Genomic DNA, 17,637 nt, shown 5'->3' with positions numbered 1-17,637 from the left:
ACACAGAATGAGAGGAAATATAGTAAAAGCATAATAGGTCTCCTTTAATTAAGCATTTTATTGACTTTATAAAACAAATATTCACGTCTTGTGTTAGGGCTTAGCGGTCGGCCTTCGTAGTGCAAGTTACATGATGTGCTGGTGAAGAATCTCATACATAAAAAAGATACGTAAACACAATGTATAATGGCTACCTATGCCTTACAAATACAGTAGTATGTGACATATATATAAGTCACCATACATACTTAAAAGTCTGAATCTGAAAATTATGATCAAACACGTGAATTTTTCCTGAGCTGGTGGCAGCTTCCTTGTCATCTCTGTTGAGAAATGCACATGTACAGCGCTGATCCAGCAGTGACAAGCAAGAGCATGACTGCAGTTACAGTGTGTGTGTGTGTGTGTGCGTGCGCGCATGAGTGTATTACCTCATGAAGGCACGTGTATTGTACGTGGTAGGGTGCCACCTTCTCCTCCCCCTCGATCTCCACACTGATCTGAAGACGAATGGCACCAGACACCGCCGACTTGTCTGTTCTCTTTTCTGTAAAGACGCACGCACACATGCAAACACACACAGACCCACACACGCACACACATACACACAGTTAGTCTGCAATGATGCATCGCTCACAGCTGAACTTAAGTTGAACTTTGGATCTATGACGACAACTGAAATGCTCAGCCCTCTAAAATCTGTGCTAATAAGCAAAACACACACACACAGAAATGTAGACACACACACGTGCATGCACTATGTTTCCCTTTATATTGACGACATACCCAAGTTGTACCAGACGTCCATCTCTCCGCTAAGAGTTCGGACCTCGATGATGCTCTGACCCAAGAAGTCATCAGATTCCCTCTTCAGACGCTGCTTCACTCGTGACTTGATGTCATCGTCTTCATCCCAAACCCGCAACTTGATACGATCTGATGAGTTGTGGCACTCACTGTGGAGACAGGGGGAACAGGAGGGTGTGGGGTGTTCCCTTAATAAGTGCAGAAGCAGAAGGCTGAGGCCGAAGGTTTGCTAATAAACATATGTTCGAGAAATACTTCAAAAGTTGTGCACCTCATTATCATTATGCGCTGATGTGCAAGGACACACTAGACAAGATGTTGGATTTATGTACTGACCAAGCGATTGTATATCAATAATATTCAAGCCACTCTCTAATGTCAGAATGCTTACATATTACATATACGTTCTTTTTTTTAACCTATACTGTGGGGCTGGGCAGTGTGGCATTAATATAATATTGTAGTATCTTATTGTGATACACTATATATCTCAATATTTACAAATGTTGTCAAAGCAAATTCATATATTTTAGGGCTGGGCCACAAAATCAAATATCACAATTCTTTAACCAAATACCTTGATATCGATACAGCAAGAATATATTAGGGTTGACTATTGATACATTAACAGTGAGCACCATGAGTTATAAGTAGAACAGTCTGGTAAATTTTGGAAACTGACATCACTTTACTGTGATGCACTAAGTAAAGTGTAAACCTTGAAATTACAACACTTATCATGTTTTATCACAATTTCTAAAATCCTAAGACGATATATGGTCTCATATCATGATAACGATATATATCATGTATACTACCCACCCCTACTATATTGTGATCATACCTAGTGGAGAGTTTTGACCTTTTAGTTTCTTTATGCAGACGTTTTAGATACAGTCAACATACAGTCTATAGAATATTCCCTTATTCAGAACATGAAGCAGAAAACACTTTAAAAGCTCACAAAAACACTAATCTGTGTAACAGGTGCATCAGCATTCACAAATGCACTGATATACCTAATATTCCTAATGCTACAAATAATCTTATACAAATAGTAGTAGCATTAAAATAAAATTCAAATTACAAATTGACAAATATTATCAAAATAAAGTAATAAAGTACAATCTTTATACCCTTTAATTTCACCACATTTATCTGACAGCTATAGTTGCTTGGGATATGTTATTTAACATAAAAACACCTGGGTTTATACAAAATATGGCATGGCTGGAGACAAACATTGGCATCCACTCAGCCATCAAGTATAAATTTGATAATGTAATAATGCAATAATATATGCAATGGAGGACCTGCAAGTTGGCTCAGCCAGTAAAAAACACAAACACAACACACTATATAACTTATGATATGATAGCTTGAATGCATGATGTGAATACATGATTTGATGATGCCATACATTTTTTACAGTGTGGTTTCACAGCTGGTTCGTAACACCAATCAGGCACCCTGATGCTAACAGGAGAGTCAGTGCTCAGAAGAACTCTGACAAACAAAAATAAGCAAAAACACCTGAGTGGGTTTAAAATCTGAAACCTCCTTCCTACCCATGCAAGGTGATCATCACCGTGGGTTTTGTTTTCATGCAGACCGCTGAGCTCCAGCCTTGCTTTACAACCAGGCAAAGAATAACAAGCTGAACTTACAAGCTGAACTTTTCCTCCCAGACTGGGTTCAGGTTGCCGTAGATGGTCTTTGTTCTCTTCTTGGTCTTCCCAACTTGGATCGTGACATACGGGTCACTGGAGCCCGTCCTGTCCTTGGCCTGGAGACCCTGTGCACTGACGACTGATCAAACACACACAGAGACACACATAAACAGAATGACTATGAAAATTGCATAAGAACAACAAAACACCTACTCGTTACCCTCGTCTTTCTGTCTCATTCACACACACACACACACCAAAACACAAGATATCACCCACATGGTTGCGCAAAGCCTCGTAACACACAACACTCACGACTCACAGGCAGATGTTGGGTAACAATGTTTCCCACCATATTACTTGACCAAATGTTGTCACCCCCTGTTCTACTGTTCTGTGCAACAAATGCTGAAGTTTAAGACTCCTGGCTGTCAAGGAAATACAAGCACAGAGCAGGCATTGAGTTCGATTTGAGAGTAACCAGTATGCTCCGATTACCAACGCCAACATGCATATCTGTTGCATTTGCAATTTAATTATCGCCCTTTGTATTGTGCATATTGTTTCTGTACCAGGCTGTCAAGACAACAAAGCAGCACATTCAATAAGAAGCAGTGTCTGTGACACATCAGCGCGAACAGTGTCAACACAACCGCTTTAATGCATTTGCCTTGAAGACCGTCTGTCTGGCTCCACTTGTCGCCAAGTTACAGTAAAACTGTTGAAGAGATGGAGATTAAAGGCTCATGAAACGAGCCTGGAAAGATTTCTTTGAGGTAAAAGGTCAGCAGGTACCACAGAGGTTGTTTAACTGAAGGACGGTCGACGTGTGTCATGAGCTGTCTGGGCTTGTTCAGTAAACAAGGCTATACACCACTGAAGGGTGTTGCCCTTAGAAGAACATAAGGTGACCGATTTAACCAGGAAGAGTGACAGGGAGCTTCTTCGTTTACCCTTGAATGTCTAATACCTCTGCAATTTTACACCAAAGCTGTACATGTAAGGGTTTTAAGCGAGGATAAACCCACTTAAAATGTGTCTGACTTTTGACATTGTCATAGGAAGAGTTTGCCGTACTGTCATTCCTTGTGCATCATGTTCGTTATCACGAATGCGCCAGTAAAACAGTAGAAAGCAGCAGATCATAGACCTCACCACACTGCAACCGGATAATTAAAGTCACATTTAAGACATAAGTCACATGTTAATAGCTTTTTTGTCCAGTTAGCTTAGCTTAGCATAGCTTAGATCAGCACAATTACTGGAAGTAGGGGGAAACAATTACCCTGGCTCCATTCAATGATGATAAAATTGGCTTCCCAGCATCTTTTAAGCTCACTAGTTAATATGTATCTTATGTTAAAAATGACATGGCCAATTCAACGGGAGTTATGTTTGGGACTATTCCTTGATCGGGAGCCTCTGCCAGCTAAAAGAAAAAAGAATAGGAAAATAAAGACAAATATATTAAGATAAGAGAGCAGCTAAGCACATTTCCCGAAATGTTGAAATATTTCTTTAATTTATCAAACTTTCCAGATAGCAGTACAAATTCAGTACATTTGTATTCAGTACAAATGCTTTCTTTATCCTAAATGTTAAATCTGTGTGCCACACTAAGCAGATTGTGTCAGTTAAGAGCAGGTCAGGGTCTGCTTTATGTGGATTGGTTAATTATGGCCAATATCGTCCCCGTCTGATGTATCTGGTCAGTGCATTTTGTGTATCATGTATTTGCCTTTTTATGCACTTTAACATACAGGTGAAAGCCATATTCTCAAGTCCAACATCTATCTTTCTTTGTAATTTGGAAAGAACACCAGGTGTTTTGATTTCCACTGCACTTCAAAGTCAACTCCCCCCCCCCCCAGTCCACATCATGTCCCTGTAACACCTTTGCTAACGGTTTATTCAGTGATCCATTTTTGTCTGCGCTAAAGGGAATTTTGAATATTAATTGCTGGAGATATTCCCTGATGAAATCAATGAATTCTTCAAAGAACTCTCTGTGGAGCCTCTGATGTCAGTTCACCATCAAGTTCAATCACAACTTGGGCTGAGTGTTTTTTGAGGACATGATTGATTAATGTGAAATGAAAAAAGTGAATGATTTATAGATGTGTTTGGAAGAACGTTTGTATACTTTCCCACCACTATGGTTGAGAGGGGACAGCGTTGGCTTAAGCTACATGACGAGTATACAAACATTATATTTGAACAATATCAGGGATTTCTTTGCTGTAGAGACTTCAGTTATGTGCAGCCACACTGGATGACAGACTACTTCCCTGTTATAAAAAAAAAGATTTGAAGCATTTAGCAACAATGGTAATTCTGTTTCAAACCCGACACATTGTGTAAAAATCTTTTAATTGCAACGCCTCTGATAGTTTTCAGAATCTGTTATTATGTGATCTGACCTTGATCAGCATAAAAGTGTGTGACATCAATTACCACCTGACTGCGGATGAATTTAAAGAAGAAAATCTGTCCCTGTATCTCCTTTTTAATGAAGCTCATCACTGGTGATTGGGAGGACAAGGTGTGATGGCTGCCATGGCAACACTGCTGCCACTATATGGTGTGATGTGACTGGTTGCTCCGGTAACAGCGGCAGTCCGGATGATGTTTGGCAAGGGGAGGAGAATCAGAGGAGGTGGGGAGGGGGGCATGTCTGTTCAAATTAGTGAAGCTTGTAGATAAACAAAGTTTCTCAACAGATCTAGAACAAGACAGTTAGATAAAAGACCAAAACATTCATAAATGTGGGACAGTTTCTTTTTTTGGGTTATTTATCTGGGGAAACCTGAATTGCTCTGGTGCAGTGGCACTCTTGTTTCACACTTTCACATTTCACAGGTGTCCGTGTTCTTCAGGGTTCTTGAGAGCACACTGTTGATGAGTTTTACAATCCAGGTTTCTTACACTGTTGTGGGATTCGGAAGCCTCACATGAGAGCTTTCCTAACCCTCTACCACTGTCACACATTTTTAAACTGTGCCTGGAAAGTGATTTGAGGTCGGCTCAAGTCAATGTCTCAACTCCTGTCTTCCCATTAAGATTTTAGGAAAAGCTGTTACAAAGAACTTGGTTAACTGCCCCTGTTCCCCGACTGAGTTACAAACTCAATTTATGCTTCTTGGTGGTGACAATTGCATATATAATAAAATATTCTATCAGGTATTTAACATTAGAGTATTTCCAATACATTAATAGTAAAATTCAAAACAATTATATGGTTGAAATAATGTCATGAATGACAATTATTCTGGCCACAATAATCATGACATAATGCTCATCATGTATCATGCGTTTTCAATTATTGAACATACAACCTCACACTGAAGAATGAATGCATCAAAGGGCTCAGTGAGAAAACGGTGAAAATGTAGCCACGAGTTCACGCTCAACAGATTGACTTCACACAGGAACATGATCCACACCGCACAAGTGTGGATAAATTTACACACGGTATCCTGTTGCTCCAAGCCATGTGGACACTGTTCAGATTGTGTAGGTGCATTAGTAATAATGGAGAGGCTGGAGAAGAGAGCGTGATAGGAGAGAAAAGAAAAGGGCCGACAGGTTGGATAAGCTTTTCCTGTCTCTCTCACTGTGCGTCAGTGTTTCTATCATCACACAGTGTTTTTCCTTTGTTATGTCTGTACATTAAGGCATTTATTAAACGTAAATGTCAGGGTTTCACTGAAGGTTTCAGAAAAGTTCGTTTTTATGCCTATTTTGTGCATCTGTCAATGGCAAGAAGAAAAAGTACTCAAGTGCTAATAGCAGGTAAACAAAGGGAGACAAGAGATTAAGAGCGACAGACCTTGTACTGCTCAGGAAAGCTCAGAGTAAAGACTTCTGCAGTACATTCAAGCTTTCACTTAAAGAAAATTAAGGTAAATGTTTCCCATTGAGTATTAAACTGCATACATGTTCTTCTTTTTAGAGAAAAAAAAAAAGTCACTGGACGTACTGTTGATGCTGATCTTGGCCGACCACTTGGAGGTGCCGTCCAGGACGCTCTGCTTGATGCTCTTCATGTGCTGGACATGAACCATCTTGGTGACGTTGAACAGCTTCCGGATCTCCTCGAAGATCTCGGGCTTGTTCCTCTCGCGGATCTTCATCCTGTCTTTCATAGCCATGATGATGTGCTGCGTCCGGTCCTCTGCCCCGGTCTTGGAGCTCTTCTCCGCTGCTCCTGAAGAGGACAAGGATGGGAGGAAACAGAGGAGAGAGAGGCTCGTACGATGAGCTCCAGAGGGTTCTGCATGTTTTTACTTTTAGGTTTATGATCGTTTTATTTTGCAGATTCACCAGGTTTTTCTGGCGTAACCCTTCATCACATCTCACACTCAGAGTGATGCCTACTTTGTATCCTGTAACAACATTACACTCATGCAAAATCAACTGTCCATAAGTACGTTTAAGTATGTGTTTTGGTTTGTAGTTCATCTCTTCTGGGTTTCTGTTTTTCTGTAGTTTAAAATGATTACTCACTTTGCAGACAGTCAGCGTTCAGCAGCTCTTGGCATTTCTCATGCACTTTGACTCCGCACTCCGCACAACGCATACCCTGCCGGGCGATGCCCCACAGCAGACCCTCGCACTCGTAGCAGTAGGTGGGCGTGGTGGCCGTCCACACCTCGAAATTGTGGGGCGTGGTGCAGGAGATAGGGTAGATCAGAGCTTGGAGGGTCTTCTTGTACACATGGTTCTTCTGCGGAAGCAGGAGGAGGAGGAGGAGGGGCGAGACAGAGGAGGAAGGCACAAGAAAAGAAGCAGGATAAGAGAAAAAAGGGCACGCCAGATTTTTTTAAGATGTGCAAGTATACCAGAAGTGTGGGATGAAGTGTGAAGAAGGCAAGACAAAGGACAACAAGGTGAGTGACACAAATACAACAAAGCACGGAGAAAGTGTTGGCAGTAGACAGCAGGAGAGGTGGCACAAGAGATCGGCGGTGCAGGAAGCAAAAACAAGAATGAGACAACAACAAATTAAAGAGGATGACTTAGCAACGACATAAGCTCCAGTAGTTTCTATCCTGAACATGCTTATTCGGTGACATAATTGTGTGCAGCCATCAATGAAGGACAGATGATGGAACATTTCAGGGTCATGTGAAGGTGGCTACTGCTAAAATAACAGTGTGTGGTTGTGTATGGCAGTGTTAATTTGTGTTTTTGTAATTCTTAGCTTCCTTACTGATGAACTGATAAATTCTGCTGTTGTCCAGTGTAGGAGGAGTGTGGGAGGAGGTGAACACATCTCCACTGGATGAGAGAACACCTTCACTGGGAGCCCAGTTTGATTTGGTAAACACAGCATTTGTATAGTGGGGTATGTTATCATCAGGCTGATTCTTCTTGTCATTATATAATAGAAATAGCGATACAGTGAATGATATCCTTCTTTTTTGGTTTCATTGCTTTTGTCTCCACTTACTTTAATCTCGTGTCACCTCCCCCCCTTGTTTCTCTCAGTCTTGTTGTAACAAGCTATATAGGTACATCCTGTTAGAACTGTTTGTGCGTTTTATATTTATTTTTTTGGTCCTGTGCTTTTACACGATTCTATTACATCTGATTTACTTCCTTGTCACTGTAAACATCAAACAAATCTTTATAGATAGAGAGATTTCCACTATGTCTTCGACCATTATTGCTGGTGTTATTATGATTGAAAAAATATAAATGAACAAAAGGCTGGAAAATGGTCATTTCCCTCTGCAAATCCATGCTGTCCATTTTGTTTGATCGGCACTTTTTTTGATAAACTAAATATACAGAACTGTAACTTGTTTTTGTTCTCAGGATTTCTATTCAGTGCAATCACACAGTAAAATATTTATTATTTTAAAATTGGCAGTTGCCTCGTTCTCCTCTGTATCATTTTTCGCTGGGCTACTTTATCCACTTGAATAATTAATGCTTCACCTCTATGTACTGTAATAACCAGCATGACTCGACACGGTGAAGCCGGAAAAAGGCGGAAAACAAACAATAAAAAAACAATAATATAACCTCTTCCAGTCAGGGAAGACTTGCTGCTCTGTTACCTCTGTTAAAACCTCACGCTGCCTAAAGCTGACTCAGCAAAATTCAGAGTGGGCATGAGTGGTCCTGTGGACGCCCACCAGCTGGAACCGAGTTTACAGCGAGTTTTCCTTTACATCACTGTGAAATGTGTGTGTGTGTGTGTGGCATATGCATTTGGCCACTCACAAGCTCTTCGTCTTTCAGGGAGGTCCGTGTGGCCAGCGTGTGGGCGAGTCCAGCTTTCCTGGACTGTATCATAGACTGGAAACAAAAGAGAGAGAGAGAGAAAAGCATCAGTCATAAACAGCCACAGAGAGAAGAAACAAACAAGGTAAAGAGAAAAGAACAAGCCAAAGAAGGTTTTCGGTTGAGAATGTCAGAAAAATCGATTCTCTGTGTGATGATGGGCTCTTTCAACTTTCAAGGTCGTGGGAACTCCTCTCTATTGACGACACACTTTCTGAAAACATGTCACACACCTCTCTTCTCCTCTACTACTTGAGTAGTGACTCTAACACGTTTGGTTTACTACATTTGTGAGGATCTACAGCTGATGTAGCAATGTTTCAAGTTTTTTGGCCACTGCCTCAGATTTGGATACTTCAATAGACTTTGTAGTATCATAAACTGTTTAACACTCAACTCTGATTTGAGCCTATTTAAAGCTCATTAGAGAGCTGTTGCATCAAAAGAGCAGTTTGATATTTTTGGGAAATATGCTTACTTGCTCTCTTCCTCAGAGATAAGATGTGGCCTTAAATTTAATGGGCAAATATGAGAGTGGTATCAATCAACTCACCTCACTCTCCATCAGAAAGTGGGCAAGTGTATTTCCCAAAATGCTGTAATGTCCCTTTAAGAAACAATGGGTTTTCCTTCTGCAGATTATTTTCTATCATACTCTGTAGTGTTTGGTAAAAGTGTCACTGCAGATGTGCTGCAGTGGTTTGGACAGGCCTTGGACAGTCTTCCTTCATCTCCAGCTGAAACAAAATACTGAAGATCAAATGCAGTTTTCATCCTACAGTAACACTTTCAAGCTCTTCTACACCTGCGAAATGTCCTTGAAATACCCAGATTGGCTCTGGCTACAGCATCTCACTCACACATGTTGTCAGTTATCGTTAAGTCTAACTGATTACTGCCATCTGTTTGCTACAGGAGCCTGTGCAAGGTGGCGCCTGTGATAGCTTGTGTCCCTGGTTTAGCTTACTTTAAGGGACATTAAAGGCGGACTTGGAGTCACACACGACTCTGGAGATGACATACCACAATCTCTCTGCACATATTTTTTTAGTTATGCGAGGACATACGATGTGGAAGGCCTTTATACACTGGAGGCATTTTTTTGAATGAATATTGGCGTGGCTCAAGATTAAGGGATGGAGCTACGGATGTTATCTAAATTTTATAATGCATGATGCTTTTACAACATTTTTGTTAGTTTCTCAGGAAATAATGCATGGATCTCGAAGAGAACAATCAGGCACATGTAGGTGGTTGGTATCTATGAGTGAGTCTTATTTGATTTCTGGGCTCTGAATAAAAATGCGGATCTAGTGGAGTCAAATATGTTTTGTTTGATATCGGATAAAGCTTGATTGAATTAAAGAGTTAGACTGTTAGGCTTTTTTGGGTCTCATCTGCACAATTTTGTGTTTGTTCATCTCTCTTCAGTCTGTTTGTCTATCTCTTTGTGATTTTTGAAAGCTGACAAACTACACTAATGAAGTCAGACTGGATTGTCCCTGAGCCTTTTTATCCCTTCAAACCTCACGGGTGCTTTTGTGCTCAGACTTCTGCTGTGACCCCCAATCTGGATTCATTTCAAGTCAAAGTTTCTTTCATCAGATGAGTCAACTTTCTCAGATCTCAGCGGCTGAATATTTGCAGCTCGAGCCACTCTGGTTACATCTCTCTCGAGTACTTCAAAGTAAATGCAAGACTGAAGAGAGCAAGGCACAATTTACCACATTTATTAGCATTTGTTTGTCTAGGGAGGCAGGTGTGTTATTTAGTTGTTGACTTGACTTGAATTGCTGCAAAACAGACGTGTTAATTAAGGGGCCTGTTGTTGAAAAAAAAAGATGGAACAGTGTCTTGACCAATCAGCGGGGAAGCTGAAAGCATTCACAAGAAGGAATTGATTTTTCTTGTGTTTGTCAAAACTTTTTGTAATACTGGGGAACAATGACAGATTTTTGTATGGGTGTGTGCTAGTTTTCTCCAAACACACAAAAGAAAACTTCACACAGAGCAGATCAAAATCCTTTCTTATGATCTGGACCATCTGAGAGTTTGAAACAAGCCTATCAAACAAAAAAAAGCACAGCAGCTGAAATCTCTCCTCTTTAACTCACCATAGCCTTAGGGCCGACAAAGGGAGGGAGACAACATGTGCAAGGAAAGAGAACAAGAAAAAACAAAGGTTAGAGACAAACAAACAGCTTCCACCTTAAATCCAGCCATTCCAAAATGAAAAATTCTATCATGCATATTTCCAGTGCATAGCCTTCATAGCCTTCAAGTTATTATTCCTGAAAGATCAAATTATTATTCCTGAAAGATCAAATTAGCAGATTTTAACAGGTGTCACTAACATGGTGTCACTCCGATAGCCTGTTAACATGAAAATTTCATTGTAAACGTGTATAGTGAAAATAAAGGAATATTCCCTTCTATGACTTTACTCTGCTACTTTCAATACTAAAGAAAAAGCTAACGGTCATTAAAACAGACAAAAGTGAGACTGCCTCTGGTGAAAGCATTTGCAAGAGGAACCAAAGGAACACCATGTACATTATTGTTATTGTTATATGAAATAAAATAAAAAATGTAATCATGATCAGAATCGTCACATGTCACCAGCAGCTAGAGACTTGGAACTTGAATTTAGCTTTCATTTCTGAAATTGTCATTATCAACTAATAAGGCGACCTCGCTGTAAATATATTAGCAGTGGTATAGTATGGAGTGCATCTGTGGCCACAGTAGCTAGGTAATCATGTAAGTAACACATTACTAAATATAAAGTACCACCACCACCATCAGGAATTAGTGACTTAAAGCCACCCTGACAGGTCCATATCTACTGATTTTGCTGCCGTTAATGAATGACACTGCACCATATTGATTCAATCTAGGTTGACTCCCTGAAAATCCTCTCAGAAAGCTAACACCTGGCATCCTGATGATCCTCAATATAGGGTTTGATTGTCTTGCTTTGGTGAGTAGATTTATTTTGGGCTCAGTTAACAACACACTCACTTCTGTTCTCGCTTTTACTTATTTCTTAATTTTGTTGTCTTAAATATGAATACTGTTCAATTTACTAAAATAATGAGAACAACATTTCTGAGGCTATCACAAAAGTTAAGGTTCTGTGAAGGTCAAAAATTCTCAATCAGGAGGCAGATATTGAGTGATGCATACTCACCAGTTCACTAACAAGGGGAATGGGCCTCCTCTTGCGGAGGTCTGGCATGCTGTCAATACCAAAGGGCGCGTTTCCCCTGTATAAACAGACAAACAATTCACCGATCAGTATTTAAATAATGAAAGTCCAGGTGCAAACACTGCATCAGGTAATCTTATTCTCATTCACACACACACATACACATCTAAAAATGTGTACTGACCCTGGCTTGGCCCACGGGTGCTTGCTGGGGTCGTTATCTTGATCTCGGCTCTGAAACAGAAAGTCAAAGGTTACAAATTTAGCCTTTCGAAGGCTGACAGATGTTATTGGTTTCATGGCACTTGAGCATGCACAAGAGAAACAACAAAGTGAGAAGAAAAAAACAGGGGAGAAGCACTGGGACTGAACTGGGTTGGTTGAGTTTCGGTACTGCATGCGAAATAGGAGGATTCAATCAATCATGTTGTCCCCCTATATACATGAGCTTCATAAATCTGGTTGCACCTAATAAAGAAAACACCTAACAAACCGCACACACCCCCAGTGAACACACCCTGAATATTGACTTTTGCTTTCTGACTGCTAGTAAAGAAAACACCACAGTGACATACAAACACTGTAGTTTGACAGACCTGACATCGATATTATTTTTCTGCAATATTGTGTCCTAATCAATACTGTATGGCATTCTTATATTTATGACTGGAGAAACAAATATTCTTAATAGGGCTCAGATGCATTGAGGCTGAAATATAATAAAACCTAAAAATAATTCATTAGCATTTTTCAGAAGCAATATAAACACAACAGAAAGTAAAATTAAATCAAGAGAAACAGACGTGAAAATATCAAAAGAATATACAGAAAAATATATATAAAGGAAAGGACATCATCTTTTAAGATGTCATGGAAATAATGTTGACGGGAGAGAAACCACAAAAGAGGTAACCTGATCTCCATCTTGACTTCCGTCTGTAAAACAGCATAAGAAGAAAGAATCAGAAAACACAAGCAGTCAAAGACAATTTTGTCTTATCATGTGAAATAACAAGACACACCCAGGTTTATTTATGCTCTGAAAAATGCTTGGGCAATGTCAAAAGCAGTGCCGCCATTGACTTTTCAGATAGAGAGGGTCTATGTATAATTTATCGTGAAAATGACTCTTAATATTTCCCTTCTCCTTCCCCTTTAATGTCAGGCTTGCTTTCCAAGGAGATAATTAATGTTTTCTAATTCAGCAAATGGCTACTGCTGGAGCCTTGGAAAAGAGTAAGGGACTCGCATATGGCAGGTGATACATTACTCTCAAGGGAGTAAAAAATTATAGTATCAGCAGAAACCTTTCGGTAAAGTAAATACCCAAGGGACCTTTCGGTAAAGGGGCTTAGTTAAATTTGCTGAGTGAACATACCAAAAGAAAATACTAACGTACGAAACGTATCAATGTACACGTTGCACTGCAACCATGACAGACCCAAGAGTTTTGGCAACAGTGAGACATTGTGAGGACAAAAAGGCGGGGTTGAAAATGAACGTTTCGAGTAAACAAAGCTAATACTTTCTGATTATTAAAAGTTAAATAAAAAATGTATGCATTTCAACACACAAAATAAATTAAAAATAACTCTTAATGTACAAATAAATAGCAGTGTTGTTTAACCCTTATGGTTGTTTAAAGCATGAGGTGAAAAAAAGAGGGAAAATCAGTGACTCAAAATGAATGAAAACCTATTTACTAAAATGGAACAAAAGATGATTCCGACTCAAAATCCAATGATGGCTACCTGGCTCAAAGTCTTCTTGAGAGAAGGTGGACATGGTCATACTGGTGAGGTTGCGCCTGGTCTCCCTCTTCTCCCTCAGAATCTGCTGAAAGGTCCTCAGGCACTTTAGCCTGCGTTCATCCATCTGACTTATCTCTGTGGGTTGCTCTGCTGCATCTCCTTCTGCTTTGCCCACTGGAGCCACAGAGTCTGTGGTGGACTGTTGTGGCTGTGGTACCTCATTTTCTCCCTGCTCCTCTGGTGCTGCAGGTTCATCAGTCAAGAGGGAAACTGAGAGGGATTCTGCAGGTGTGAACTGCGAAAGCTGGGCTACAACGGTTAGATCTGCAGGGCCTTCTGCAGGCTGTTCTCTAAGGCCATCAGGTGGAGGCAGTGCTGCAGTGTGACTGGAAATTGGGTCAGGGCAGATCGAAAGTTCTTCTGTGCATGGAGGAACCTTGTCCGAAGAAGTGGGATAGTGGCAGTTGTCTTTGGACTCCAAAGTAAGGCTGTTGGTGGCCTCCTCAAGCATAGGTTCCACAGAGAAAATATCTAACTTGTCTAGAGTATTGTTTTTGCTTAATTCCCCTACAGCATTCCTATGATCTACCACTTCACCTTTCGGTATTTTGTCAGATGTTTGTTCAAATTGTGCCTCGTAACATAAAGGTTTTGAAGTAAACTCAGCTGCAGGCAGATCAGAAGGCATTGATATTTCAAAGTCTGTTTCCTCTCCAGGATTCTGTGGTCCAGGTACTTCAAGTTTGCGCAATGCTCCCCGCAAGGCAGAGCTAAAATCAAGTACAGCTCGGCCTATGCGCTTGACAGTGAAACCACCAGCTTGGATATCTGGATTGTCAGAGAGAGGGAGTCGATTTTCTAAGCTTTGGTTACTGGCTTCAGTCTCTTGGATATATGGTTGATCAACATCAGCTACAGTGGTATATAAAGATGACTCATTCCATGTCACTGCTGATGACTCTTCATAGTCTAAGTAATTTTCCTGATAACTGTCAACTTGACAGTCTGTCCTGTAGCTCAGGTCATTTGATTGCCTGTACTCAAATTCCTCGGCATCTCCATCATGCCCATCAACTGAATGGTAACCAGAACTTTGAGGGTAGGGAAAATCTGCAGCACACTCATATCCTGCGGTAGGGTTTTCAAGGTTGGTAGCTGTTGGAACATGAATCCCAGATTTGGTCTGAGGCCTTCTCCTCCGTGACTGCCACTCGTCCCTGCTAGAAGTGCTGGCAGGTGAGTTGTAATGTTTCCCAGAACGAACAGAGAGATGTTCTGAACTTTCTGTGGAGCACTGCCCGGATGTACCATATCCTCCTGCACCTCTGTAATGATCCCAGCTACTAGCTCCCTCACAGCAAAGAGGGCTGTCACCTTCATGCTCACCTAAACTCCTGCCGCTAAGGTAAGCAGTTTCTCTATGCCATTCAGATTCCCCAGTGGCACTGTGTGGTGGTCCAATGCTAGTCCAGTGTTCCTCCCCATCATCAGCTCTTTGCTGCTTCCTTCCATGTCTACATGATGGTCTCTCTAGATCTGACTCAGACTTAGAACTATGACCAGAAGACAAGGAGCTGGTGCTTGGACAGTCTTGGCCATCCTGCCTTTCAAGGTAGCCAAAGCTGAGTTTTCTTGCTATGGCGCCTTCTGGGATATCCGAGCTATGGTCAGAAGTATCCTCTTGTTCTTCCAGCTCCTGATGATCCACTGATTCAGATATTGGGGACACAGTAGATTCCTCTGGCCTGGGTAACAGTAATTCTCCGTGAATGCTATGGCGCTCATTAGGGACTTGGGGGAAAAAATTTGAACGAGACTTTGGCATTGCACTCCCCAAACTCCCATAAGCACTAGCAGGCCTTCGGCGGGGGGATTGTCCATCTTTACACCCTACCCCTGACCAGGTACCTGCATGTACCCCTGAACCAGCCTTGTTGCTGGAACGAATGCCCTCAATCTCCAACAATACAGCATCCACACAGGATGATACTTCCTCAACTGACCCACGAACAGAGGTCAGGTAATCCCTGAGGTCGGAGATTTCCTCCTGGATCTTGTTGATCCCCCTCAGTTCTTTAAGAATGTGCTCAATGACAGCACTTGACTCCTCCTCTTTATCTTCATCCTCTTCCAGCAGTGTACCAGGGAGAGCTCTGTTGAAGTTGTAGTCAACACAGTCCCCAGTGGAGTAGGGTCTCTTTGGCCGAATACAGGGTGAGGCAAAATCCCTGCGAGCTTCTCCTGCAAATTTAGTACCATTTATGTCTGAGCCTAATGGACTGTAGTGTTGGGGTGGTCCCATCTGCTCAGGAGTTGTCCGAATTTCCCCCTCAAAGGAGATTCGTTTGATATTCCCTGGAGATCTGCGGCTTTTATGTTGCAAGGTGCAGGGTATTCTTATACATCCCTCTCTGTTCAGCTCCACCTCTCCCACACATGGTGGTCCAGGTGGTGCTCCATGTCCTTTTCCATTTGACACTTTTGGTGAATAGGCTTCAGCCCTGGAGCTAACCTTAGGATATACACTTCTGTGCTCCTTTCTGCCCTCCTGTGTTTCCCCCTCCTCCTCCTCAATACCTGCATAGTACAGGTTGGACTCAGGTACATGATGATCTGTGGAACCTTGCAAGAGACGATGTATTTTACCCCGAATGACCAGTGCTACCCTGGGGTTTGGTGCCCTCTTTTTGGGAGAGTGGACTTTTGCCTTTGTGCCTCCTTTAGGGGCAACACCAGCTCCATGTTGTCCATTGAAGCGATTCCTGGAGAACATATTCTTCAGAGAGCAGTCGGTCCTCATCTAATTCCCCACATCGTCAGTGGGAGTTACTATCAAATTGCCTTCGGTTTCATAGTTCATTAATCAAGCTTGATGAAAGCTTATTCAACTTAACCACGTAATGTCACTGGTCCATGACTAAAATGGGGAGACAAAGATAAAATACTCATCACAGTGTGTAAGTGTTTACATCAAAGTCAATTTAAAACAGGGGACTGGAAGAAGACGTTTGAGGAATTACTCTTTCTTTAATTAAGATAAACGTTTTCGCAATCATCAAAGAAGCAGTACAACTAACAGTACCTTTCCCCCTTCACTTATTCACACAAATATAGATCACAAAAGTGAGTGCATGTTCTTTAACTCATTTCCTCTCCTTGCCCTGAAAGCAGAAGTTATATATTATGTATACAATAACATGACACAAGCGGACAAATGGATATATGTTGTTTTCCAAATGTATCTTGCAGAGCTTTAAGTTTGTTTGAGTCCATGTCAAATTTATATTTTTCATGTCACTACACTAGTGAACATTCAAATTATGTCAACACCATACTTGAATTATAATATTATAGGGATGCTGCTGACGCGCTGACCATATCGGTAAAGACTAACTACATCAACTGAATGTGAAATGCAAAGGTCTCCTGCTGAACATCAAAAGTTCAAATTCTAGGCAGGATCTACTTACTTGGCGACTGCAAATGAATAAACCAAATTCTGTTTTTATTTGTTGCTTATTTACTGATACTTAATGACAGGAATATCCAGATACTGAGAGTGCCTGCATCTTGAGGCTCAACAGGAAATGGAGATCATAGTCATAGTGACTCATGTTCCAGTTCATTGGAAGGCAAAGTACCTCTCAGGAGATTTATTAAATCTAATAATGAAATTATGCTTTTGGTTATAATTGAGAACTGTAAAGATTCTTGGATTTATATGGTGCTTGCTGCTGCAGTGGATGAGACGCTCAACACCCTTTTCCTAATGTCTTTCAATCACTACAACCGGACATCATGCATTTTCAAGTGCAACAACATGCAACACGTGTGCGCACACACACACACAAAATAATTATTTGATGCCACCACTTCATATGTCACAAACTGAACTGAACAGATCAAAATC

At 41.1% G+C, this 17,637-nt stretch overlaps 1 protein-coding gene across 3 annotated transcripts in view; it reads right to left on the bottom strand.

The window, feature by feature from the left end:
- The window catches only part of LOC119019929 (protein unc-13 homolog B-like), a 159,322-nt gene that overhangs the window by 51,022 nt on the left and 90,663 nt on the right, over positions 1-17,637 (bottom strand). For 2 of the 3 annotated variants that reach the window (XM_037098921.1, XM_037098922.1), the window contains 9 exons: positions 12,161-12,210; positions 11,959-12,034; positions 10,883-10,888; positions 8,709-8,783; positions 6,984-7,203; positions 6,457-6,684; positions 2,475-2,616; positions 787-956; positions 432-547 (listed from right to left, as the gene is read on the bottom strand). In XM_037098921.1, the coding sequence (XP_036954816.1) occupies positions 432-547; positions 787-956; positions 2,475-2,616; positions 6,457-6,684; positions 6,984-7,203; positions 8,709-8,783; positions 10,883-10,888; positions 11,959-12,034; positions 12,161-12,210 (1,083 nt within the window). Of the gene's footprint in view, positions 1-431; positions 548-786; positions 957-2,474; positions 2,617-6,456; positions 6,685-6,983; positions 7,204-8,708; positions 8,784-10,882; positions 10,889-11,958; positions 12,035-12,160; positions 12,211-12,889; positions 12,913-13,727; positions 16,645-17,637 lie in introns of all 3 variants that reach the window. The other variant, XM_037098919.1, reaches the window with a different exon arrangement.

Source organism: Acanthopagrus latus, chromosome 5 (assembly GCF_904848185.1).
Source record: "Acanthopagrus latus isolate v.2019 chromosome 5, fAcaLat1.1, whole genome shotgun sequence".
NCBI lineage: Eukaryota > Metazoa > Chordata > Actinopteri > Spariformes > Sparidae > Acanthopagrus > Acanthopagrus latus.
Note: the sequence above shows the minus strand (reverse complement) of the source record. Positions and strands in the feature narration are given on the sequence as shown.